At 37.7% G+C, this 27,309-nt stretch overlaps 1 protein-coding gene across 3 annotated transcripts in view; it reads right to left on the reverse strand.

Moving 5' to 3' along the window:
* Positions 1 to 443: 443 nt before the first annotated feature.
* Positions 444 to 27,309, reverse strand: part of DPY19L1 (dpy-19 like C-mannosyltransferase 1) — a 98,561-nt gene continuing 71,695 nt past the window's right edge. The window contains exons 14-23 of one of the 3 annotated variants that reach the window (XM_047694642.1): positions 22,535 to 22,636; positions 17,800 to 17,871; positions 15,569 to 15,618; positions 13,133 to 13,157; positions 12,055 to 12,174; positions 10,462 to 10,636; positions 9,607 to 9,706; positions 8,336 to 8,461; positions 3,088 to 3,261; positions 444 to 1,702 (exon numbers count right to left, since the gene is read on the reverse strand). In XM_047694642.1, coding sequence (XP_047550598.1) covers positions 3,105 to 3,261; positions 8,336 to 8,461; positions 9,607 to 9,706; positions 10,462 to 10,636; positions 12,055 to 12,174; positions 13,133 to 13,157; positions 15,569 to 15,618; positions 17,800 to 17,871; positions 22,535 to 22,636 — 927 coding nt within the window. In that variant the 3' untranslated portion in view covers positions 444 to 1,702; positions 3,088 to 3,104. Of the gene's footprint in view, positions 3,262 to 8,335; positions 8,462 to 9,606; positions 9,707 to 10,461; positions 10,637 to 12,054; positions 12,175 to 13,132; positions 13,158 to 15,568; positions 15,619 to 17,799; positions 17,872 to 22,534; positions 22,637 to 27,309 lie in introns of all 3 variants that reach the window. The other 2 variants (XM_047694641.1, XM_047694643.1) reach the window with 2 other exon arrangements.

The raw sequence follows: 27,309 nt of genomic DNA on the forward strand, positions 1-27,309 counted from the left end.
ACTAAGCTAAACTGTCTTTCCTCCAAGCAGATAAATAAGTAGATAAACAAAGCTGATGCTTCTATCAAGCAAAAACATGGAGATATGATTTAGGAAATATAGGACCACACTACAGTTTAATTTATGAGAAAAAGCTTTCAGTAACTCTAAAATTATCCCCAAACTATGACTTTAAAGGATAACTGTGTCCCTCAATGTAAATGCTAAAGTAATGTAAATGTGTAATGGCATAAATATAGAAGAGTTTGGGTAACCCCAGTATCTACAGGGCCCCACTGAAGAGGACTAAGCAGTTTCATACACCCCACTGTTGGAACTCTTCCCCACCATTCAGGACTACAGCCTGCCACACACCAACTTCATGGTTATCTGACTACAGAATGACCCTGAACATATTTTAAGGGTCAAGGTAGAAATGAAAATAACAAAATAAAGCCATGTTCTAGATTTTTCATGATCTTTTTTATTGAACATACATAGTACATGTAAAACTGGCATAAAATTCATAAAAATACAATACTTCCATGTGATATCCCTTTATTCCTGATACAACCTTTCACATTCTCCTTAATATCATTGTCCTATTTTAACACGATACTTTTTCTGCGAAGCGTTTTTAGAGGCTTTTCTGCGTATAGAAATACTGCCCCCACTTTTTTTCATATGCCACAACAAGAGCTATTTTTACCACCTCCTTGCCCATCCTTACCTTCCTCATACTAAAGCAAAAAAATATTTTCAAATGCTAAAAATAAGTAGAATACTGAGCTTTAATACTGTTTTGTCATGTATATGGAAACTACTACTATTCTATGTTCCCATAAAAGATACTGGTCTTCTACAGCACCGGCTGCTACCAGATGGGACCAAGGCTGAGTATGCCGTGTAACCCAAGGCCTCTGTTCTTAACTGGCCTAAAATACACTCATAGCTCGCTGGTGTAGTTATGTTAATAAATACCTTTACAAAAGGGATTCTCATGGGGAGGGGAACAACCCAAATTGACCACTTTTAACTTTTCCCACCATATGAAACAGTCAAAATGGTATTTTAATGTTTTTCCTGTACAGAATTTCCAATCATTACACGTGACCTCATCAGGAAAGGAATGATTGGAGGGTGGGGAGAAAAGACAGTGACTTTAAAAGTACAATTTTTAAAAAACCGGCAGCGCTGCGTGTAGGTGACAGCCATGTCGGCGTGAACAGTGGCACAGAGAGCTGAGCGCGCTTCCCTCCCCCCGCCCACGGCGACTCTCAGCCACCTCGGCCTCAAGTGCCCTCTTCCCATTTTTCCGGATTGCTGCATCATTGCTCAAATTCTACTCCTAATCCATGACTCCCCAGCTGCTTCCCTATTTTCTGAAACTGGCAGAAGCCCAAGAAATAAAAGTCACGCAGCGAGCGAGGAGGAGGGGGTTGGCACTTGAAGACACTGTCGGCAGCTCCCGCTGGAAGGAGGCTCCCCGGAAGCGGAAGCGCGGGCTGTGGGGCAGGCTGGGGGCTGCCCACTCACCAGCCCAGGCTGTCCTTGCAGCTCTCTGCTCTAAGCAAGCTAGTGCTTCCCCCAGACCAGGTTTGTCCTTGGGCTCTGGTGAGAAGGCAGAAAGGGAACAGCTCTTCAGTGGCTCCCAGGAGTGGGTACCGGAAACCATCTCTGAGGACTCAGGTCTCAAGGACAGTCCACAATGAGGTTAATCTGCCTGTGGTTAATAAAGAGAACACTGTATAATTAAATGTGTAGTCCATCAGAGTCATGGTTTGCTTAGAATTTAAAATCTTAAAACCGTTTCTCAGAACTATGAGGATTCACCGTTTTGAAGAATCTCATTTCACACAAATTAACTTCTAAGAAACAAAAATTCATACTAGGAATTCAGAGCAGGTTTGGGAATCTTTTAAAATAAATAAATAAGAAGGAAAAAATTTAAAGAGGAAGGCTGAGTATATTCGTTCTTCATACTGAAATGATAGTTTGGGGATCAAAATTATAACGTAAGGCTTAAGGCTTTGTCTTACTAAAGACAGGCAATTTAAAAAATAAAATATAAAATTTCCATTCATTTCTCATTATGGGTTTACTTTTTCGACAGAAAAATTAGTCATGTTTTATGGTATCTTAATAGTAAAAGAAAAACTACACATACTACAGTCTACTGTTCCACTGTAATTTGTGTCTACTCAAATACACACTAGTTTGCAGATGCATCATCATATTGGGTCTTTCAAAATAGCTGTTCTTAAAACTACAATTAAACATGAAAAAATTTTACAGTGGTTTAAAGGTACTAAAATATAAACATCTGAGTAATACCAAAAATGAGAAAAATACACAATTGCCATTAATTTTTTTTAAACCAAGAATAAGTACTTCCTAAGCAACTAAATGAGTAAATAACACTTATTTGACAAAGAATGCTGGGAGAGAAAGAGGGAGAAAGGAGAGAGAGAAGACACGCTAATGCCACAGGGTTGGTAATTACAGGAATTTGATCCTGACCACTAGATCCAAAAATCTGGATTAGTAATGGGCAGGAAATGCTTCATTAACAAGAGCAACAATAAACAAAAGAACATGAAGAAGTGAAACAGAGAACTCCACATAGCAAATACCCATGTCTGCCCCATCTACTCTTACGGAAGTTGTTGACAGGGGCCCGACATGACTGAGGAGCTTATGACAGTCATGGAGATGTCCAAATGACAAGAGGCAGAAAAGGAAGCAAGGGCCACTAAGAGACCATACACTAAAATCAGCCCCTACAATGGTCAGAACTCACGATATTTTCATACCTTTCTTGTCATGAACCATCATATTTCTTACACAGGCAGCTTTGCTCACTCACTTTAGCACAAATATTTAAGTCAGGTACAAACATATACTCATTTGCATAGCAAATTTTAAGGGTGCGTTGAAAGAGTAACCAACTGATTAAGGTATAAGTATTTTTACAATCAGAACAACATTCGAATTGACGAAACAAAATGTTTTCTATTTGAAAACAGTTACCTATAAAAGTTTTTGGGATTTGAATTAAAAGCAAGGCATGAGTTATTGGCAAAACATTAAAAACCATGACTGATGTACTTCTCTGTGGGCAGCAGTCATTCTTCTATAACTTCTAAGACTTTGTAAACACTGTTCTGGAATACAGTGGTGAAGTGTGGCTTGGAATCCTTCACCAACAGGTTACATAAGGGAGGTTTCCCAGCATTAGCAGGATCTTCCACGTCCCAAATTTCAGGCATACTGCACCCAGGCCTAGAGAAATGAAGGTACAGATTAGAAATCAAAGTACATGAAGCAAAAGCACACTTTTTAGATTCCTGTCCCCATTTCGTTTTTTCTATGTAAATTAAGTTGGTTAAAAAAATCCCATTGTAGTTATTTATATTTATTTAAGCTGCCATAAATTCTCTTTAGAACAAGGTGAATGCAGCAAAGTTGACTATAAAAGAAAGAAACAGACATACAAAAATACATGAATTCAGTTGGTGGGGTAAGAATCATTTTGCTTAAATTCTGCCTCAGCTACTTAGCAAGAATGTGGCTTTGGATAGCTCATGAAGTCTCTCCCGTTATGGGGAATACCCGTTATGTGGGCGTGTCATGAGGACTTACAGAGAGAGAGAGAGAGAGAGAGACTGTATCTAGCTAGTGCTGTGCCTGGCACACGGTAAGAGGTTAATATATTATACTGACTTAAAAATTCTAATTGACAGATACGCTTAGGTCAATTTATGCAACTTCCCACTGCTGTCTCCTAGAATGAGTCAATTTAAAGAAAATCCAATGGTGTTAAGCTCACATCTTAGCTAAATGCACAATTAAATTTTAAAAGCAATATATTTTATAAAGAATAGCAGAAGTGAAATTGGTATTGTATATTTGTCCCAATAACTTCTGCAGATAATTGTAACATTTATTTTCAATCTAAAGCAGTGTTCTAGATATAACTGTTGGCTTTCACTAGGGTTTACAAATTTCTTTTTTTTCCTTTTTTTTTTTTTTTTTTGGTTTTTGTTATGTTGAAGATTTTTGTGTTCTTATATTCCAAAATGTGACTCTTTTTTAAGGATGGTGATTTTTATGTCTCGTATAAAGAAATCTTCCCTATCATGATATCATGAGAATATGCATTGTGCGTTCTTCTAATGAAAGTTTTAGAGTTCTGCTTTTCACAGACCTATAACTTATCTGAAATTATTTTTTCCATATGGTGTGAAGTAGAGATTTAAAATAATTTTTTCCATAGAGATAGCCCACAGCTCTAGGTCCATTTATTAATTATTATTTATCAAATCCATCCTTGCCCACACCACTCAGTACCTGGTACAGTGCTTTCAAATCTTTATTACCGGTTTTATAATGACCAGTGGAACAACTGATTCAGGCAAGAATCAAGACTGGATGCAAGAGCTAGCTGGTGAAACGCTGTCAAGAAAGAAGACAAACACACAGCCTCTAAGGATCTCCACAGATCTCTTACTAATTCTGAAGGAGATCTGCCTCCTTAACAGATCAAGCGGTCAAACTTAAGCATCACCAATGAAAGAACAAAGTGATCTCTACCTCCCCAAGTGACTTATGGACTGTAGACAACCCTTGTGGGGTAATTAATATTTTTGCCACAATTTGCTAAACTCAATCTAGTCATGCTGAAGGAATTAGACAAATCCAAACATGGAACATTCCTAGAAGACCACTGGCCTGAACTCTTCCAAAATATCAATGAAAACAAAAAAGGTGAAAGGGTGTTCACAATTTCTTATGGGCTATTTGAGAAATTAAAAAAAAAAAAAAGAAAAATGCAAAACACAGAAAATTACAGAGAATTGGCAATTGTTTAGGTTTTGTCATGGCTGCTTCACTTTAAGAGAAAAAAACATTTCCAGCATGTCCTTTTTATTCCCAAAGGCAAGCCACTCCCCTGCTCTGCACCACAAGGCAAGCACCATGGCAGGAGTACATGTGTTCTTGTCTTCTTAATAACGTCTCTAATTTAAAGGTAACTACCATTCCAAAACTGTCAAAATATAGGCCTATCAAAATAAAAAAAATGAAAGTCACTGTCACTTCCAATGCCATTTCTCAGAGGTGGCCTGTGTACACAATCTAGCACCCATTCTGCAACACCTTTTTAATCCAAGTTCAGACACATGTGCATATAAACGTAAGCATGGATTTATATACGTAGATGCTCCCGGGTTGCTTTTACAAAAATGAGATTATTTTGGGACTCCTCACTTGGCAAGAAAATGTGGCCATTTTTCCACCTCAGCACCTAAATATCTGCTTCATTCTTTTTAATAGTTGCTAGTACGTCTATGTATTAATGAACTACTCTTTTATGGGTGGATATTCTGTTTCCCATTTTGCCATTGTAAAGTGATGCTGATGTAAACTTTCTTGTGCTGGTATCTTTCTGCAAGCTAAACTTCTAGAAGCAGCACTATCACTACACCACAAGGCTATACAATTTTCACTTTGTCCCTGTCAGATTATCTCCCAGAAGGTTTTACTAATGAGTGTTCTCAAGAAGAGTGTAGAGGGCATTTTTTTGCACACCCTCTCTGACATCAGATTCTAAAACACTGAGCACTTATGATACTAAGACTGGGCTTGGGTTTTCTACCACTTAATTTCCTCACGGAGGCCGAGGCCCAGCTGTGACTGTACTGCTGGCCATGGACGGTAAAGAGCACAACACCCCACAGAGAAAATGGCCTAGTTCCCGAGTTCACCTGCTTTCAGGAAAAAGAAAAGGCTAAGAGCTGCCTTCATGAGCTCTTTCGGCCTAAGTGTAACACCCTGTTGTCCTTATCTGAGTTTTCTGAAGCTCCCCCAGGAGCCAGCCAGCTACAGCTTTAAATAGCATTATGGAAAATGGGAATAATTTTCTTCTGAATTCATGTGTTTTAATTTTAATGTCAATTCTATTACTGGAATTAATGAGAAAGAAAGCAGAAAACTAAGAATAAAGCAGTAGTTAATTAAAAACCCATCTACAACTTGCATTTGAGTATATTTTCATACTTATATTTGAAAACAGGGTATTAAGTATTTAAAGAATAATCAAGCCACACAATTAAAGCCACTGGTACTGAGATCACATAAATATAGTGTTCACCAATGTGCTGGGCACAGTTTAAATGATAGATATATACAGAGTCTCTCTTCCCTTTCCTCTCCTACTGAGTCCCCATTTGTTCCCCCTGTTCTGACACACTTTTCTGTTCCAGTAACCTATAGATGTCTCAGGCATAACTTACATGGACAGTGGGGGCCAAAGCATTAAAGATCCTAGTTCTGATAGAAAGTTCTGTCAAGAAACTCAGTTGTGCTACTGCACTAAATATTAGTCCTTCTTCCCTTTCAGTCCCCGGCTTGGTTCCCTGGCAGAACAGAAGGTACAGCTTGTGTTTTGTTTCAAGGTTTAAGCAAGTGCACCTGCCCAAGGTTTCCTGAGATTTATTATCAGTCTGGCTTAAATCTTGCAGTAGATGAAGAGTGTTTTTTTAGTTACTGAGGAAAACAGATTAGAAAAAGTCGCTTCCTTAGCTTCCTCCTCTCCATTCCTGCTGGAAACAACAGGGGCAAATCAAGGTCCAGATGGGGAAATCGAGCACACACTCCCACCCCAGACTCTCAGTCTTAGTGCCCATAAGTGAGTGCTAAATGGAAATGATCCAAAGTCAGTGAATTCACTGCTGACCTTGTTTAGTGTACAAGATTTATTGCCATATTTCCTAAGTTTGTCTTTCATCCCTTCTGGTATACAAAACAGTGCTCTGCCCATCAGAACATGAGACCACTACAGTGAGGCCAATCCAAGGAGCTGCATCAACATTTTAGAATATAAAGCGCCCCGGCCTCTGCAATTCCCACATATTCAAAACACTATGCACCGTCTAGAAAATGAAGACTCTTGAATCAAGACTCATCATTAGCTTGGGGACAAAAAGGTCACAAAGCATTATTTTTATGTTCCAGTAACCTATAGGTGTCTCAGGCTGATCACTGAACTAGAGAGCGAAGTCTAAGGCGATAAAAGAAGATCCCAGTGTGGGTGGAAATCTCCAATCTACGTTCTCCTGATTGCAAATGTCAACCCACCATTCATTTATATTACGATGTTCTCATAAAATTGTTATGAGAGATGCTTGTGACTTTTTTGTCCTAAGTTTATATAACCAAGTTAATTAAAAGTGAGAATATGAATTTTAAATATATTCTTCTGTTCATGAGGAACTAAAACATTTTCTGAATTACGACTCTAAGAACATTTTGTATAGATCCTGATTAAATTCAAGTCACCTGGGACCCATTCATAGGAAAATCATTTAATAATCAACAATTTTGTGCGTTTCCTTGTGGGCAATGCAGACAGCTACTGTATCACAGAACGATTCTCACTCCTGAGTCAATATTTAATTATTTTGTCTTAACATCCTTGTGTATCACTGAAATACATGGTGAATAAGTATGATTAAGCCACAAATACAGCAACCACCAAAAGCCTCTGTTTAGTTAAAGAGTAGTGAGAATTTTTAAAATAATAGTATTCCATAAAATACTCTTGATCTGTAATGAAACTACTCATGCCTGTGCTCCTCGTGGAGCCAGTGCTCTGGTATTTTAATAGCAAGCTACTATCACCAGCTGTCTAGTCACCCAGGTGCAAGATTTCTAAACAGTCGACTTCAAAATTCATATTTGCTTTGAAGATCTTACTAACTTTTGCTATCCTCTGCTTCGTGGACTTCTCTGAGTGGAAATAGTTTTTAAAACTATAAACCCAAGAGAATGTGGGTCACAGTAAAGTTAATTATTTCCCCACTCAAATCAGATGTGGAACAGCAAGAAAGAAGGGTCGCTGTAAGGTGATGCTGGGAGGGGGGGCCTGTCCCTCACAGACACGGTACAGAGTTGTGGCGTGCGACTCTCAGCTGCCTGCCTTACTTCATTATAGTGAGACTCACCATTATTCAGTTGCAGACTCTGCAAGTATTTTTAAAAGAAAATACATTAAACTTTAAGTTATAAGTTTTTAAAAATATCAAAGGCAAATATGAGCAATTTGGGAAATTGTCAGTCAGTACCAATATAATACCTTTAAGGTAGTGTGTGCATGCAAATCATTATAAAAGAAACATTTGTAATGACTAGAAAGGAAAGAAATTCCAATTCAAATAATGATCTAAAAAGTTTTTTTCCACTTATACTGCACTGAATGTTACATATATCTCACACATACGAGTAAAGCACTTGCCAAAGACTGAATTAATTTTTCATGTCTTGTGAATATAAAATACTAACTGCGTTGAATACTCACTTGGATCTTCTTATACACCAGGACTCTTCTAGAATGTAATAATTCACTTGTAACTTTATCAATTCCCGCTTCACTTCTTCGGCTGCTTTTCGACTATACATTGAGTAAACTATTTTCGTCCTGGCTCTTTAAAGAAAAATAATCGGGCAGAAGATTTTCAAAATTAAAAGGATGCAATCAATCTATTTGGAAGAAAGCACTGAACGGGAACAAGAGGAAAGGCTCCACAGAAGAGTCATGTCAAGAGAATTCTTCACAGAATTCCTGCTTCGGGGCATCGGGGAGGTCAAAAGAAAAAGCAGAAGCATAGCACAAGAGTCCTGGGAGAAGAGGTTCGGTTTAATGCATCTCTGCATTTCCAAACTTAGTCTTTCTGATTGTTTGCTTGCTTAGTTTTGTTCTGTATTCTCTGTGACCTTATCATACAAGAGAAGATGGCGCGCTGTGCGCAGATGCACGCAAACATGGCTACCAGACTACGTTAAGGCTGCAATGCAGTCCTAACTTCGACAGCAGCCAGAACTGGCATTAATAGCTTTCCATTTTATTCCTAGATTGAGGAAACAAAAAACAAACTAAATTTATTCAACACAATTGTTCTGGAAATAAGCTTACTGAATTTAATTTTTAGTGAAAGATTTTTTATTTATAAAATAGAAGTTTCACTGTTACACAAAAGAACAGATTAATAGGATTCACCCAATCACTTAGGAAATGAATAGCTTGACCTATCCCAGAAATTGCATGAAAATTAAATCTATGTCCTTTTCAAAGAGAACACAATACTCTAACTTATGAAAAATATTAAGAATAAAAACCAAGATCATTCTAGTAGGCTATATGGGCAAAAATCAGAATAAAACCCTCTTTGAATGGGATTCCATTTCAACTGACTCCTCAGAATTCAAGAGAAATAGCCAAAAGGAAAGCTTAATAAAAGCTAGCAGCTCATGAATCTTCTGGGGAGCTTAAGGACAGTGATGCTTAATAAGGACCTTGACATCTTGCAGCCCTCTTGACCTGCAGAAGACGGACATGCTACGATTTCATTCTGAAGCCTAGTAGAGAACCCCAAAGGTTGTAGTTTTATTGCCCAATAAACAGTTTCGTATCTGACTCAGCCCTCTTATTTCAGCATTGTTTTCTCCCCTAATGTTATAAATCCCTGTTCGCCACAGCCTTCTAGAAACACTCCTCATTATTTTACCAGTTTCCTCATTCAGGATCTATGTGAGAAATTTGTTTTGGTGATGTGAGAACTGTGTACTAACCTTAATCCTGCATCTTCATAGTGCGGATGGTTCACAACGGGCCGAAGCGCAGACAGCTTCACACTTGCCATGGTGGGCATGGCACCCGCAAACACCGCGTCTGCAAAGCAGCAAAGGCAGTCTCAGGAAGACACTCAGGAAGACACTCATTACAAGGTCTCCTTCTGGTCAACGCGGTCACTTCGCAGGTGAGAAAGGGGAGGCCCAGCGAGGTTCACGACTTTAAAGATTCAGTGGAAGACCCAGACTGAAGTCAGCTGGCCGGTAAAATGGCTATCACCCTCCTGGTTTGGGTAAACCATTTCCTTTGGAAGTTAGAGCCTTCTCCTTTCATCAGTGAGGACTTCCGGGGTGTGGGTTTGTTTGCTTGTTTGTTTATTTTTGTAATGTCCTAGACATTTTTCCTGCCTCCAGGAAAGAAGTGTTAGATGGACTAGGAAAGTTTTATAGCACCAAGAATTCTGGAAAATGATTTAAAATGCAGTCATCTGATACTCAGATAACAATAAAATCTCCCTTGAATAAAATGTCATTTTCCATGAGTTTATTTCAAGAAGGAATGTGCAGGACTAAGATTAAAAACTCTTTCGGAAAATAAGCACAAAAAAAATTATTGTAAATCATGCCACAGAAGTCTTTTTGAAAAACAAAAACATTAGAATTTATGGGGAAAAAAAACAGAATAGATTACTAAAAAAATATAACATTTCTTTTGCAAACCATTTAAGTAAGATTGACATCTCTCTTTTTCTGAATAACCTAGAAGCAGCACTGCCTACAAAGAGTCAGGTCATTGGAAGTAATGTGGGTTTAAGATTTTGCAGTGGTATATAAAACTATGGAGAAAACACATACCTGGTTTAGTACTGTATTTGATCCATTCTATAAGTTCTTCTTGTGGCAAATTGCTGAACTCCCCTACAATATTCCATTGGGTTTGCAGATTTGCTGAACCTTGTATTGACATTGCTGCTAATACAGCAAAAACAACAGCACCAGGATGTACTTTGCAAAAGAGCCATCCAAACAGCTGAAACCAAATGAAGACTATGTTGATAACTGTTAGTACAAAGCAGCCTGCATCCAATCAACAAAAATTCTTCCCAGAGAAGAACACACTCTCTGGTAGAGTCCCAGATAAAGAACTAATTATCCTGAGAGAAAGTTCTAGAAACAATGACCAGAGGGATTAAAAGAATTTTGCCATTAGCCTTACACAGATGGGACATAATTTAAGAAGCAGTTCTCTCAATTTATTCTAATTCCAGGTTCAGGTAAAGCCAGGACCACCTCCGTAATTTGCCAGGCCCAACGCAAAATGAAAATGTGGAGCCTCTTATTCAAAAATTATTTAGAAGTTCAAAAGAACAACAGAAGAGCATCCAAGTAGGTGTAGGGTCCTTCTGAGGGTGGGCCCTCATGTGTTTGCAGAGGTTCCACACCTGTGAAGCCTGCCTGGTGCAAGGTCCTCTATCTTCAGTCATGGTGCAGGTTGGGATTTAAGAGGCAAGGGTTCCCATTAACCTCATTTCCTGCCCCAGCCTGGAGGAGTCAGGAAGGAAGTCTTCATCCCTAGGTCAGGCCTCAGGTAAGTAGTGCTTCTCTAATACAACACCACCATTCTGATTGGGAGTCTTGAGACTGGCTGATATTTTCATTTAAATAGTCCACACTCAATAACACTTTGTCCCTATCATTCTCTTCTTAATTTCTCTACATGTCTGTAGAAGCAGTTTTTTGAGGGCATATATGTTTTTTTGCTTTTTGATTTCTCTATTTACCATTCTACCCTCATCCCTTGAACATGCTATAGATGCTTAGTAAATATTTGCTAAATTTAAGAGAACTTCTGCTGCTGCATCTTGGCTAATGGTCTGATGAAAAGGGGACACTGTGTAGAAGCATAAATCTGTGGATACAGAGCAAGGAGGCAGTTAGCCAGGAAAAATAAGTAGCAAATAACCAAAATGGCTTACACTAAATTTTAAAAAAGTCAAGTCAGGGATGTGCATACAAATGTATACTCAAGTGAAAAAAAGGTTTTTAAAGCTTGATGCCGAAAAAGAACATCTATTTGAAAGTAAATGCAACTTGAAATCACTGGATGGAATTCTTTGGGGTAGGAATAGCAAAACAATAAAAAATTATTTCTACAATGGAGCTCTGTTTTCTATCAACATCTGTAGTAATCATTCATGAATTCAGCCTACACTACTTGACATTTATTGTATGCCAAACACTACTTTAGAATAAATGACCTTCTTTGGCCTTTGACCTTTAGGAAAAATTAATACAAAACCATGAAGAACTTTCACTACAACAATTTAAAGACTTTTTTTTTTTTTTCAATTTAAAGACTTTTAACTCAATATTATTTTAGGGCCATTCAATAACAAAGGCGGGGGTAAAGTGATCATAGCAACTATAATTCCAACATAACCATCTTACCTGTCTTGAACAGATCAAGGAAGCCATAACACACATGTGTGGTGTCAAGAAGAGTTTTAGTCTCATAATTAAAATACCGAGGACTGTATATGCTAACAGCTGCAATGCATGATAAACTAGCTGAAAGAAAGAGAAAATATTTTTTCATTCCTACTATTTGTGAAGTTTAATATATTGTTAAATAGATGAATATCCAGAAAAGGGCAATTTTTCTTAGTAACAATATTTTGATTTCTGAAATAAGTCTTAAAATTCACTTTCAAACTTCTCCATTTTATTAGAAGCTAAAATTATAAGTCAGTACTGCAAGTGGTTTTAGAATTTTGCTCAGAGTTAAGCCTGAAGTTAATAAAGCCCACATTTCTGAATCAACATTGGTGCTACCATCAGATTAAGACAGGAAAGTGGTAAACAAAAATAAGTACTGTTTAAGATCCCAGAGCTCTGCCTTGGAGTAGCCATCAAAACCAGGTTGAAATGTGCAATACAGTATTATTAACTGTAGTCACCAAGTTGTTGCTAAGAGAGTAGATCTTAAAAGTCCTCATCACAAGAAAAAAGATTTTTTGTAACTTGGTATGGTGATGGATGCTAGCTAGACTTATTATGGTGATCATTTCACAATGTACACACATCTGATTAATTATGTTGTATATCTGAAACCAATATCATGTTAATGTCTATCATACATTTATTAGAAGTAAACAAAAACACAGAAAGGAAGGAAGGGGGAATGGAGGAATGGGGAAAGGGGAAAGAAAGAAGGAGAGAGGGAGGGAAGGCAGCAGGAAGGGAGGGAGGAAAACAGGTGGAATCACCAGGAGATGGGAGCAGCAACCATTCACACAATAAACTGGGTTATCATGAGGATGAGCAGAGCAGACCAAAGGGGTTTCCTACTTAACTATTTTAACAAATGAATGGTTGTGTTTGTAATAGTCTCATAAAAACACATACAGACCTATTCTGAAGATGATTAATGACAATTACCAATACCTAGAAACTGGAACTAGAAAGAGAAGTCCAAATATACACAAACATTAAAATAAAGAACATTTTAGTAATATTGAGTCTTTACCTCTCCGTGATCAAACTGGTGTTTCCTGAAATGGAGTAAGAAATACTACTATTGAATCATTACTGAAGCACTTACTTCAATCATTTGCGTTATTATCTTACAAATATGAGTGTTGTAAGTTGCATATACAATATTCCAAGGACACATATATGTAAATAAAAATAACAATTATGAACTGAAACTGATGTCACAATCTTTTAAAGGACATTTGATTTTTTTCTAAAGGACAATGTTGCATACCCTGAACATTTGACTACATGGACAATTACTGGGCCAACAAAAGGCACACTATGGTCTATCAGATACCTCCCTGGGGATATTCTGGAAAAACAGAGAATGATGTGAAGGGAAGCCTGAAGCCTTCATACTTCCACACCCTTGCTTCTCATCACCAGTGGTCTCTGAGCTCCCCCATAAACTGTAACTGCTACAGACATCATTCAGGAAACCACACATAAAAAAATGTTTTCAGCGGGGGCTTTGGAATATACAAATAGCCACAAAATTCCCCCTTTAGTTTTGCTTGACAGTTTTAATTTCCTGAGAAAATATACATGCTTTAATGCCTATATGCCCTCCCTACAACTCCCTCTGACCCCACACTCCCTCCCCCCACCATCCCATTTCTATGATCATCACAGTGATGCCAGCAATATTTTGAAAATGGGAATCTAGTCATGCCAATCCTTACTTAAAACCCTCCAATGGATTCCTTTTGTAATTAGAATAAACTCCCAAATCCTCATTATGCTTCCCATGGTCTTCCTGCTTCTCATTCTTGAAACTCATCATCTACCACATTCCCTCTCAGTCACCATGCCCCAATCACACTAGACTAATCTTACTCCATCAAACATTAGGGAGACACTCATATTCAGTGCTCCTCTTGATAATCACTCCTATTCCATTTCCCTGTTTTATCTCCTCTAAAGTGTTCATTCATTGGTTTCTTGATTACCAACTGTCTCTCCCTACTAAAACCGACCCCTCAGGACTACAGGGTACAAACCCATCCATCCTCAATCCCAGTGAGCACTGATGGCACTGGAGATCTGGCAGTAAATAAGACAAGAAAATACCTGTCCTCTCACAGAGCTTACACAAAGTCAAGGGAGACTAACAAAAAGCAAATAAGCATATGTCACATAGTGGTAAGTACTGTGGAGAGAAAGGAAACAGGGCAAAAGATGCCAGGAGTGTGGGTAACCGGGAAGGTGTATGTCAAAACATGTGGTCACCAACTGAGGGACATGTGAGCAAGACCTGAAGGAGAGAGTTTGAGATTGAGCATTCCTCAGGCAGACAGAAAGTGCAGAGCCCCATAATGGGAAGGTCCTTAATGGACTAACTACAAAGACACCATGACTAGAGAAGAGAGAGGTAGGGGGAGAACTGCGGTGCCACAGCAGACAGGCAGTGTACCAGTGTTCAAGTGTAAATGGTGATGAATGCTGAGAGAGAAGATAAAGCATGTGATGATAGAGAATAATAAGCAAGGAGACAAGGAATCTCCTCAGAAGTGATGGTCAGGAAAGGCTTCTTGAAGGAGGTGACATTTACACAAGAATTAAAGGAGTTGGCCACATACAGAGCCAGGCTGTGGGGAGCAGAGGGCGAAGTGATGAACTTAGGGTACAACCAGGGCAAAACCACAGAGGCAGGAAACAGCCGCCATGGCTAAAAAGCAGAAAGGAGGTCCATGGGACATGAGTGCAATGGAAAAGAGGAAAATGAGAATTTCCTTTTCTCTCAGTTGTCTCTTTGTGTCTTTCACTCATTTTTCTAATGGGGTTTTAGCATTTTTCCTATTAATTTGTAGAAGTCCTTTATGTACGCCATTCATTAGTCCTCTGTCATATACGGTGAGTATTTTCCCCCATTTTTCTTCTTCTTTGAACAATGTTCACAGTATCTTATCAAACGAAAATATTTATCTGGCCAACCTTTTTAATCTTTCCTTCTAGCTTACAGGTTTTATGTCATACTTAACGAGGTCTCTAATCCTAAAATTCTAAAAATAATCTCTTCGTTAATATTGAGGTTTTATTTTGTTCCTACATTTAAATCTTTGCTCCACCTGGAATTTATTCTGTGTAAAACATGAAGTATGGAATTAGTTTTATATTTCCCTGCTCTTCTCTCAAAAGACAGCCCATTGGTCCTAAAACATTTTTTGTTCCCTACTACTGAAGCACAAAGTTGTATCCTTCACGTATAGATTATGAGTAGGCCCACAGTCAGATTGTGCAGATGGAATCTGAAGTATGAATAAGTGATATTCTGAGCTCTGCACTGATAGGCAATAATGAGAAAAGCAAAGACGAGGAATGACAATCAAAAACACTAGTTATCAAATGCTGAGTGTGCAACATCAACTATAAAAATACACTGTAAATATCTACTTACTAATGTAAAATGATTAAATAGCATATTTACCTTATATGTGTCTGTTGTTTAGTTAAGACACCCCACATATCACTAATAATCTGCAAATAGATTTTTTAACACTTTAGAAGAGCTGTGTTGGGAAAAACAAAATTTCAACTAAAGTACCTTTTAAACTTTCAAACATCTACTTAAAAATGTAAGAAGTATGGAGATAAATAATTCGGGAAATAATTATAACACCAAACTCTTCCATTTATACAGTACTCGATCATCTCTAATATCCAACAACCCTGTTCAGGTAGATTACATTACCCTCATTTTGTAAATGAGCAAACAGACTCAGACAGAGTAGATGATCTCCCAGAAGGCGGAGAAACTAGAAACCATTGTGAAGCCCTGAAACCCGACCTTCTGGCTTCCAATTCACATTCAGTAAATTACAGCATGACGAGGTTGTTGCAATGCCTCTCCTCAATCATATATACACATATCTGGACAACGAGCTTGGAGACTGATAAGTACAACTAACCAAACACGGAGTTTGCATATTTAGCAGCAACTGGAAGGTCATCGAATCTGAATCCTATCCCCAGGGTGGGTGTCCTCTATGACACTGCTCGCAGGTTTTCACCCACCTCCTGGAAGAACCACCCAACTGCTGCTTGAGTTTGTCATGCTTTCCCAGTCTCCAGACTTTTTCTGCTCAAAAATCCTTCCCCCTAGAATTGGCGATGATTCTAAGAAGCCAAAATGAGTATACTCTTATTTCCAAGTGGCAGGCTTTTAAATATTTGAAAATAATTATCCTTTTCCCCTTTGAATCCTTCTTCTTTAAATCAAACATCTGAGCTTTTTTTTTTTAACCTGATGTAACTGTTTTCATCATCTCTAGCCATCCAGGTTGCTGTCTTTTTAACGCATTCTGAATTGCCGGCATCGGTATTCTTTGATTACCTACGGGGTGCACGTGCACATAAAGTATGCAAAAGTGCAAAGGAAGCACAGAAGCCAGCACAGAGCAGAAACTGACTGGCAATAAACTCATTAGATTTGAAAAGCTTGTGAGACTACAAAGCTGAACACGACACAACACCCAATAAGGCAGGAAAGGTGCCGAGTCTGATTCTTGCTCTTCCCTTGCTTTTTAATGGACACGATGTGAGTCTGGTAACAACCTCTCTGATCTTCTAAAGCTGCATCTGTCAAATTGGGGATAATAATATCCCCGACAGGGCTGTCAAATAAGCAGGGACAATAACACATGGGATATGTTCGGGGAGAGTACAAATATATAATGTGAACAATAATTATAGCACAGAATATTCTACAAATACATAACACTGTGTTAACACAGAGATCACTAACTACAAATCAGAAAACCCTTAGGGTCTATCATCGGTTATCTTGATTACAGATTAACCTTTATTCATTCTCTTAAACACTTGCAGTTCCAGAATTTGCCAAATGTTAAAAGAAAAAAGAGAATATCATACCTGTTTTTTGCTAAAAACTGGAACTTCCCTGACCTGATTCAAATCTTGGCTTAGAATTTCATTATCAAAGCCAAGTTGGGAGTCTAACAATTTTATCGATGTTGGTAATATATTATTAATATTCTATTTTTTGGATCAATAATAATAAACTTGATCCAGGACTTTGTGAGCAATGCACGGATGACTTAGAATGGCATATTTTAAATATTTTAGTGAAATATTACATAAAGCTAAAAGTGTCAGTAATAATTTACAAAGACAAAAATAACTGTATCTGGGTCAATATGGTCTCTTTGATCATGTCTTTCAAAAATACATGACTATCAAAACTTGAACCATCCTTTTCCTATGTCTATTTTATGCTGGTAGATAGTAGAATATTTTTAAGGCTTGTAAATGTTCATCAAGGGCTAGAAGTGAGAAAATACAGAATATGTTTCAACAAATCCATATAAAACATTGTGTCATTAACATATAACTTAAGATACTTAACTACTACATAGAAACAAGAAAGTGTTTTATTTTAAGAAAGAGCTCTTGAAGGATACCTGGATGGCTCAGTCAGATGAGCATCTGACTCTTGGCTTTGGCTCAGGTCATGATCTCAGAGTCATGCAATCTAGCCTTGCAACTGGCCCTGTACTCAGGGGGAGTCTGCTTGAGATTCTCTCTCCCTCTGCCCCTGCCCCTCCCCCTCTAGCCCACTCTCTCTCCAAAATAGATAAATTAATAAAAAAGGAAAAAGAAAACGAAAGAGCTCTTAGGAAATAGATGTGATAGACCTACCTTTTTAACGATTGCAATAAACACAACCAGAACGACTGGAAGCAACAATGTCTTTGTATACCTCAGTGGAGTCTGAAATTCAGAGATGCTTTGTTAGAGGAAAATATTATCTGCAGACAAAATTTCATTTCCAATAATGAAAAAAATGAATTTTAAAAAGTGTAAACATAGCCTTCACCCATTTGAGTCCATCCAATATACCCACTGACTTGAGTCCCATCATAAAAATGAAGATGAATTTCCATAGAAACAAACTTCCCCAAAATGTTGAGTTGAAAACACAAATACAGTCTCCAAACACTTGTAAGTATAAAATATGACTGGGACTGGAAAGATTATTGTTCCTTCTTTGTACACTACTTTTCTAACTAGAGAATTCAACTTAATATTCACCTAAGGTCAGCAGAACTCCTTTAAATGGCATGAGCTTTTCCTGTACATTTGGTGGGGGGTAAAAATCTTAACCATCGTTCCAAGACACACACACACACACACACACACACACACACACACACATGACCCATGTTTACAAGAGAAATAAAAACATTTTTACCTTTCCTTAAAACTACAGGAACAGTTAATAACAAACCCCTACAACTGCAATCCTATATATTTCACAATCATTTGAAGTCATAGTCTTAAACAACTCTAGGCTTGAAATTTCTAAATTGCAATTGATTTGTTTACCACCAACATTTACCCTCACAAAAATAATCCTGTATCATTGAGTCAAATAATGTACACTTTCCCAAATATGTTTATCAAGAGACATCTAGTTTCAACATATTAAAAACACTGCTACATTTTAATAATATAAAATATAAGTAGCATTTTCTGATTTTCCCTCTCATTAGTCCACTTTTCTTGCTTGTTATCCCATATTAAACAAGTAATTTTGATAATTTATTAGCCCCCAAATGCATACTTCACCGAAGTCTCATTAAAAGGAGACTTTTTTGTTTTTATTTTACTATTTACCTGTATAAACATTTGCACAATACTTATACTTTTAAAATATATTTATTTCTATTTTGTAAATTTTTAATTGTCTTAACCTCATAAAAATCATATAACCAAAAGTATTTTATTATTCAAAAATTTAGACATTTGCTAATAACAACTAACAATAAATGTAAGAAAAGTTGTGAGATTCAGGTGTTTACCTTAAAAAGGCAATGTATCAAAATTGCATTTAAAGTATTTAACAAAATTTAACAAAGAACTCAAACAATTTTAAAATTATATTCCAAAACTTTGTTTTAAAAATATTTTTTAATATTTTTCTTAAGATGAAAAAATCAGACTAGCATCAAACTTCGACAGCAACACTTAGACCAGAAGATGGTGGAGTAATTTATTTAAGATAGTCAAGGAAAAACACATGAGCCAAAGATTTTGTATCTAGCCAGACCTTCACATATAAAAGCCACTGATAAAATATTTGAACATGTGAAAACTCAGGGATTATGGATCCTATGGCCCTTCCTGAGGAATCCACTGGAGAGTAAGCTTCACACAATCAAGAAATAGGCATTGGGGCGCCTGGGTGGCTCAGTGGGTTAAGCCGCTGCCTTCGGCTCAGGTCATGGTCTCGGGGTCCTGGGATCGAGTCCCGCATAGGGCTCTCTGCTCAGCAGGGAGCCTGCTTCTCTCTCTCTCTCTCTCTCTCTCTGCCTGCCTCTCCATCTACTTGTGATCTCTTTCTGTCAAATAAATAAATAAAATCTTTAAAAAAAAAAAAAAAAGAAATAGGCATGAGAGGCTTCTTTCTGTCCCAGAACATGCAGCATTAAAAACACCACCTACAGAACTGTGACAAGGGCAGGGATACAAAGGTGATAGAACAGCATGAGTGGTTTCGTGTCTAGATACTGAAGGTGCAGTGGGACTCCTACAGTGGGGTCAGAGGGGAGAAGTAAAATAATGTAAAATAATGTCACTGGTAACTATATGGGAAGTAAAATATTGTCACTGATTATAGTATTACAATAAATTAGAAATGGGGGATAAGAAGTGACTAAGTTCAGTGTGTAACTCTCAGTAGGAAACCAACAGAAGGGACTCGAGTTAGTATATAAAAGAATTAATATAAAGGAAACAAAGTATACAATTTCCTCAATTCCAAAAGATCCATCTGGGAGAGTATAGGCACATGGACAAATACAAAGGAAACAAACCACACAGGGAAAAGAGTAGGCGTGTGTGTACATGTGTGTGAGCTTTAGAATTATAAGCTCCTTTTCCACGAATTTTTTTGTTTTATTCTAAGCATAAAAGTTATATATGCTCATTGTAAAAATTAAAAAATGCAGAAAAAATAAAGATGACAACCAGTTTCACATTTTAATCGGTTATCAAAATTTCTTCCCCAATGAGTTTTCTGTTCATATCCTTCCCCATTTCTGCATGTGTGTGGGAGTGAGGATGTATTTTTGGTGGTGGAGAAGGGTAGAGTCCTCGGTAATTTTTACTGATTTGGACAATCTCCGATACTCACTACATTAATCCCTAGTTTCATTTGTTATATTTATGGCAAGAGTCATCCCAGTTAGTCATTTGCTTTTTAATTTTTATAATATTTAATGTACAGATGTTTTAAGTTACATGCAGTCAAATCTATTAATCATTCTCATATGTGCTTTGGACAGCTATTTGCTCATTTAAAAATGAAGCTAATACTCATTGAAATGTCTCTCAAATTTATTTTTCAGGCTTCATTTAATTTTGACACATTAATTAACTGAATTGAAGTTTATTGCATAATGTGACATAAGGCTTTAACCTAACTCCTCACCCCAAATCCCATTTTTCAAGTATTTATGAAATAATGCATTTTTAACTGTTTATCTGTGCTTCTCTCTTCATTTCATATCAAGTACATACACATAAACACAGTTAAGTACATACACATGGGTCTATCCAAGCATTGTCTATTTTTGGCCATAAAAATGTTCCTTAGAATTGCTGTACTTTAAATAGTGTTGCTCACCATTTCTATATCTAGAAAGGAAAGATCCCCCTCTTTGTTTTTACTCAGTCAGTTAAACGTCTGACTGCTGATCTCAGCTCAGGTCAACCTCAGGGTCATAAATTCAAGCAGAATACAATTAAAATATGACTACTGCATAAAATTTCAAAGATGCAAATTGCAAAAAAATTAATCATTAATTATCTCTCTAGTCAAAAACCACTGTTAAAGTTTTGCTCTCTTATACCTTATTCTATGCATGTTAATTATAGGTAAATAAGGGCATACCATTTGTTCATTCCATGATACATGTCTTTCCATATCAGTATAATATCATGACAAACTCTTCCTTTCTCCCAGTGTTTGGGTGTATCATACAATGGATGCCTTCTCGGAACGGGCACCACACTGTCTCTATAGCACAGCCTTGGGAATATACCTACAGAGATGTGGAATACCAGGCTGCAAACAGCTTTGCTATTTTCTTCAAATTAACTGAAGTCACGCTATGCCTCAATAAACAATTTCTTCTATCATCTCACTGATGCTGCATACTATCAGGTTAGAGTGGCATGAATATCCTCAATAAAGCCAAAGGACTTCCGCCATATCCTCCCGCTCAACCGATGTTTACCCTCTACTTCCTTTACCATTTGCTTGAAGGCGTCTTGATTTTCTGTGAACATGCATTTGAATGTCTCGCAAGAGACTCTTCTTTAGTATCTTCCGGCAGGCTCAATACTATCATTCATACACTATATATTAGCCATTATCTGTCAAAATTTGCCAGAATCTAGGAATGAAGACTGACAGGTCACTGGAACAAACAGTACATCTGCAGGACGTGCTCAATTCAGAATGTCTGCTTGGTAAGAGTGTGCAGTGGGGTACACTATCATCCCCTGGTCTGTAACTCAGGACACAGACGTAGCCACTTAGCAGGATCAGGGGAACTAGAGTATTGTTTGTATGTGTGCAAGAAATACACACACAGAGCTTTGAAGGAAAATGTCTCATAGATAATAAAATATAATAAATTGGGGCCACACAGGTGGTGTTAAAAAAGACACACACATCTATATATCTCTATCTATATGTATATCTGTAACTATATATACATATACATACATGTTTGTTGAACCAAGCCAGCTCACTGATCGCTATGACATATTTTATACAAAATATCATTAAAATGTCAAAATCCTTCTCTACATATCTCATTTGGTTCTCACAGTATCTTTTCGCAGCATACCACTAGGAACTAGTAAGCCATGACGGAAGAACAAACGAGAGTTGCTTGTCCAAGAACCTCAAGTACTCTTGCAGACTTCCATCTCACAACCCCCCACGCTACTCTCTGCTTTCTTTTTAAACATCTGAATACAGTTTTAGAAAGAAAAACACTGTTGGAATGAAAAAGTTGTACTCAATGATATTTCAGAGCGATGAGATTATTCAAATCAACAACCACAGAGTGAATGGAAATGTGAGAGCTCGAGAGCAGCATCCCTGAAACGAGGCTACTTGAAATGCCTCCGTGTTTACTCATCCAAAACACTATTGCTAGTCTGAAGGCATGCTTCTCAATTATCAAAATGAGAAAAGACCATACTAACAGTAGTAGGAATGTCCTCCTCCAAGCCATCACTTTCCTTTCCTTTCCACTGAGGTAAGAGCACAGAGGAGAGTCTGAGATAAGAGGAGCGCCCTTTATGAAAAATGAATGGACCAAAACCTGAAGAAGGAAAACTAGAAATTGCATCTTACCTCCTTTTCCATAAAGTCAAACTCTGCTGCACAGGTATACAATAAAGTATCAAAATCCTTGTAACTGAAGAATTTTGATGTTAATAAGTTGCCAATATGAGCCTAGGAAGGAATAACATGGGGTACCATTAGATTAGGCCATATATTGTAGTAACGCACTTTAATCTTCATAGTATCTAAAAACAGCTTTCACTATATTGCAGAGTTCGCTGTTCCCATGCCAGACTTGCTTCTGTTAAAGCACTGCAACTTCATGGTTCCCCTTCTCTTGCTGGCAAATGATAGCTCCAGCAACGCCCGCCTTCCACAATCCATCACCAGCAGACCAAAGGCTTTTTTTCCCTGGGTTTTCCCTGCTCAGTGTGCTGAACCTGACAAAATACACTGTACAACACCTCCTCTTCCTGAACCTACCATGGGGAGCAGGCTTGGTAACACACGCAGACCTCTGTCAATCCTAAGGGACAGAGTGCAACAGAGTGAAAGAAAAGAAAACATTAATATCAATTTCTGAAAAGGGAATTAAGGGATGCCTGGGCGACTCAGTCAGTTAATCATCCCAGATCTCAGCTCTGGTCAACCTCAGGGTCATAAATTCAAGCCCCACCCACACTGGGCCCCCTGCTGGGCATGGAGCCCACTTTAAAAAAAAAAAAAAGACTTTGAAAGAAGTAGAAAATGGGCAGGCTTTGGAAAAACATCCACCTTTAAATAATGATCAGTTATATGTGTAATTCTTTACATGCTACCCAGTGCTCTCTCGTACATCATCTCATCTACTTCCCATAAAAAGTCATGTGAGGGAAGTAGGATTATTTGCAATTACCAAATGAGAAAGCATTTACCAAATTTTCAATTCATTATTGTCTAAAAAATCAAGAACAAAAAAAAAAAAAAAGAAGAAGAAGAAGAGGGAAATTACATAAAACAAACCATAGCTAAAATCCTAAATGATACGTACACAAAGCAGAGGGGATTGGGGAGAGTAGGAACTAAGGGATGGTGGGAACGTGCTAGAGAATTCCAAAATACTTTATTTTGTTGGGGAAGAAATGTACACTGATAAGTTTAATAAATCAAAAGGGAGAATATACAATGCCTTAAATAGCATAAGAAAACCATCCAATCAAAAGGAGAAAGAATAGAAAAAGCAAGTAAAATAGTTGGAAACTCTAAAACAAAAAGGAATAAATAAGTCCCAATACAATGACTGCCATATATGTAAAGACCTTAAGTTCACAAATTAAAGGACAGTTGCTCAAACTGGATTTCAGGGAAAAAATTCAAATTTTATATTGTCTACAAGACACATAAAACAAAAGTATGTAGAAAGGTTGAAAATGGAAGAGGACAACAAATAAGATAAAATTGAACCAAAGAAATCTAGGTTAGCAAACGTTAACATCTCACAAAACTGAATTCAAGCAAAAAATAAATGAAAAGAGACAACAAATGACATTCTATATTCATAAAGTGAACAGCAAAGATGGGTCATATTTATCATGAACATATCTGCAGTTCACAGTATAGATTCAAAGGGTATAAAGAGCTGAAAAAACTGTAGGAAGTAGGATAAGTTGATCGTGGTCACTGGAAATGTTAAATATTTCCTTTAAAATAGAAAAAGCAGATGACTGTTAATATAACACCTGAATATTATTATTAATATGCTCATGGAAAACACAAACTTCACAAACAGAGAATACATGTTACTTTTGAACATAAGTAAAATATTTTTTAAAAGTTCATATACCATACCACAATACATTTCAAAGAATCAATATAATACAAATTTTTTTTTCTAATCATAAATGCAATAAAATTGTAAGATGACTAGAAATGGCTTTGAAAATCTTTTTGGCTAGAAACCAAATAACATAAACTTAATAACCTTCAGACTAAAAAGAAAATCTCAAAACAGTTTGTAAGACACAGAAAAAAATACTACTAATAGTGATATTTATAGCTCTAAATGCATTTATCAGAAAATAAAAGAGGTTAAAAACAAAAGAGCCAAGCACTTTCCCTTGAGCATTAGAAAAAGCTACAGAACAAGCACAAAGACATAAGAAACAAGGATGACACAACTTGGTGACAAAGAGCAATTCGGCAAAACCAGAAGACTCAAAAAAGGGTGGTACTTTGAAAATATGAATATAGTAAATAGAAAGCAGGAAAAACAGCACACACACAAAAAAACCCTCAAAAACCAGCTCTTTATAGGAGACTAACACAATCTTCATTCTGAATCCAAATAAGGAAGATAATAAAAGAATGTAAAAGACCATTTCACATACATGCAAAAATTTTAATAGGAATTTTCACTAAGTGAAACCTACAACAATTTTTTAAAAAAACATGATCCATTTGATGACATATATGAAATAGGTAAGTTTCCTCTAAAGACATAAACAACCAATAACTTCCTAAAGGAAGTGGATTTGTAGTAGAAAATTTTCTTTTTTTCTTTTTTTTTTTTTTTTTTTAAAGATTTTATTTATTTATTTGACAGAGAGAGATCACAAGCAGGCAGAGAGGCAGGCAGAGAGACAGGAGGAAGCAGGCTCCCCGCTGAGCAGAGAGCCCGATGCGGGACTCGATCTCAGGACTCCAAGATCATGACCTGAGCCGAAGGCAGCGGCTTAACCCACTGAGCCACCCAGGCGCCCCATGTAGTAGAAAATTTTCTAATGAAGAAAACTCCAGGCCCTGAAGGCTTCACTGTCAAATTCTACCAAACACTGTAGGAAGAAATAGCATCACCTCTATATAAATTCTCTTTGAAATAGGAGATTGGGTGTGCTTGGGTGGCTCAGTCGGTTGAGCAACCGACTCTTTTTTTTTTTTTTAAAGATTTTATTTATTTGAAGACAGAGATCACAAGTAGGCAGAGAGGCAGGCAGAGAGGGGGAAGCAGGCTCCCTGCTGAGCAGAGAGCCCGATGTGGGGCTTGATCCCAGGACCCTGGGATCAGGACCTGAGCCAAAGGCAGAGGCTTTACAACTTAGCCACCCAGGTGCCCCCCAACTGTTGATTTTAGCTCCAGTCATGACCCTGACCCTGACCCTAATCCTAACCCTAATCCTACGGGTTAACCCTAAGTCATGAGATGGAGCCCCATGTCCGGCTTCACACTCAGTGGGGAGTGTCTCCTTGAGATTTTCTCCCTCTGCCCCTCCCCTGCCCTGCATGTACTCACACACATGCGTGTTCTCTCTCTAAAATAAATAAATTAATTTTTTAAAAAAGAAATATGAGATTGAACACTTCCCAAGAATTTAAGGAAGCTAGCATTACCCTGAAACCAAAGCCAGACAAAAACATTATAAGAAAATAAAACGAGAGACTAATAACCTCCCTTATATAAAAATCCTTAAAAATATCAACAACCAATCCAACAATCTATAGAAAGAATAATATATCATGAGCAAGTGAGGTTATCCGAGAAATACAAAGATCAACACTCAAGAATCAATGAAAATGGGGACTTTACTTCCTAATGGCAGAGGTGGAAACTGACAAGTCCCCTCCCCCAATAACACCTATAAAATTAGAAAAAAACTGTCAAAAACAACCATATCCCATTTTAGAAAGTGACCAAAAAGAAAACAAATTGAGAAGCACTCATCCCTACAAAATCTGATTAATTCCGAAGGGAAACAGTGGGTGTCAGTGGCATTCGTGCCTGGAAGGCTCCCATCCACCCTCAGCAGCAATGACACTTCTGGGGTTGGTAGGCCCAAGAGGTCCACAAGGGTGGGGCTGGCTATGAGAAGCAGAACCTTTGCTACGGGAGGGTGCTGACTTGTTTGGGGACAGGGAGCAAAAAAATCTATACTCAGAGACACTGTTAATAAAAGTGTCAAACAGCAGGCAATGCTTTGCCAGCCTAATGCTGCATCATCCCTGCAGTGAACAGCCGACTGGCAGATGAGCTAGAGACTTTACAGAGATTCTGGAAATGGGAAAACCAACAAGGGAGTAAACCAATTCTCCCATCCCTGGTGGCCTGGAAAACTGCACACATAGGCTGAGGGATCCCGGAGCCCAGCTTCTTCACAAACCTATAACTGGCTGCGAGGTGGCATGCAGATTCACGGAAGACAGAGAGTGGAAGAGAGGAAAAGATGGGGCAAACTTGATGTTCAGATGAGAGTTAACATAGTGAGCCCGATGCTATCCTTGAAAAATCTGCTTGCAAAGCTGGTATTTGGCTGGCATCAGGGAACTTAGATTTCAGATGGCTCCTACCAGCCTAAGTGAGAAGGAGCAGTGGCTCCCTGTACCTAAAACACTCTGGTTTCTTCAGAGCACCCACATTCCTTCTGGGAGTCTGGAATTTTGATACATGCCAGGCAGAAGGTGCCTATGTTACCAGCCCCCAGCAAAAACTATGTGTCTCTAAGTACTGACTAAGCTTCCCTGGTAAACAACCTCAGACATCTACCAAGGAGAGTGTTGACAGGAGCAGGGATGGGAAGTCAGGATGTACTGAGAAATGGCTCACGTGGTTCCTAAAGAACAGGGCAGTGTCTAATTATCTTAATAGAGAAGGGTGAACGGAAATGCTTCTTAAAGGCTATGTGGCCTTGCCAGTCTCTTACTTTAACCAATGTCACAATTCAGAATCTATGAGCTGATGTCCTTGATCAGTGTTATAGATTTCTAGAAATACTGAAGTTGTAATTGAATTACTTCTAATTTGTTTGGTACTTGCTAGAACATCAGGGTGTGACAGAAATCACAACATCACTTTTACCTGTATCAGTACCATA

The sequence above is a fragment of the Lutra lutra genome, chromosome 11 (genome assembly GCF_902655055.1).
Source record: "Lutra lutra chromosome 11, mLutLut1.2, whole genome shotgun sequence".
Classification (NCBI taxonomy): Eukaryota; Metazoa; Chordata; class Mammalia; order Carnivora; family Mustelidae; genus Lutra; species Lutra lutra.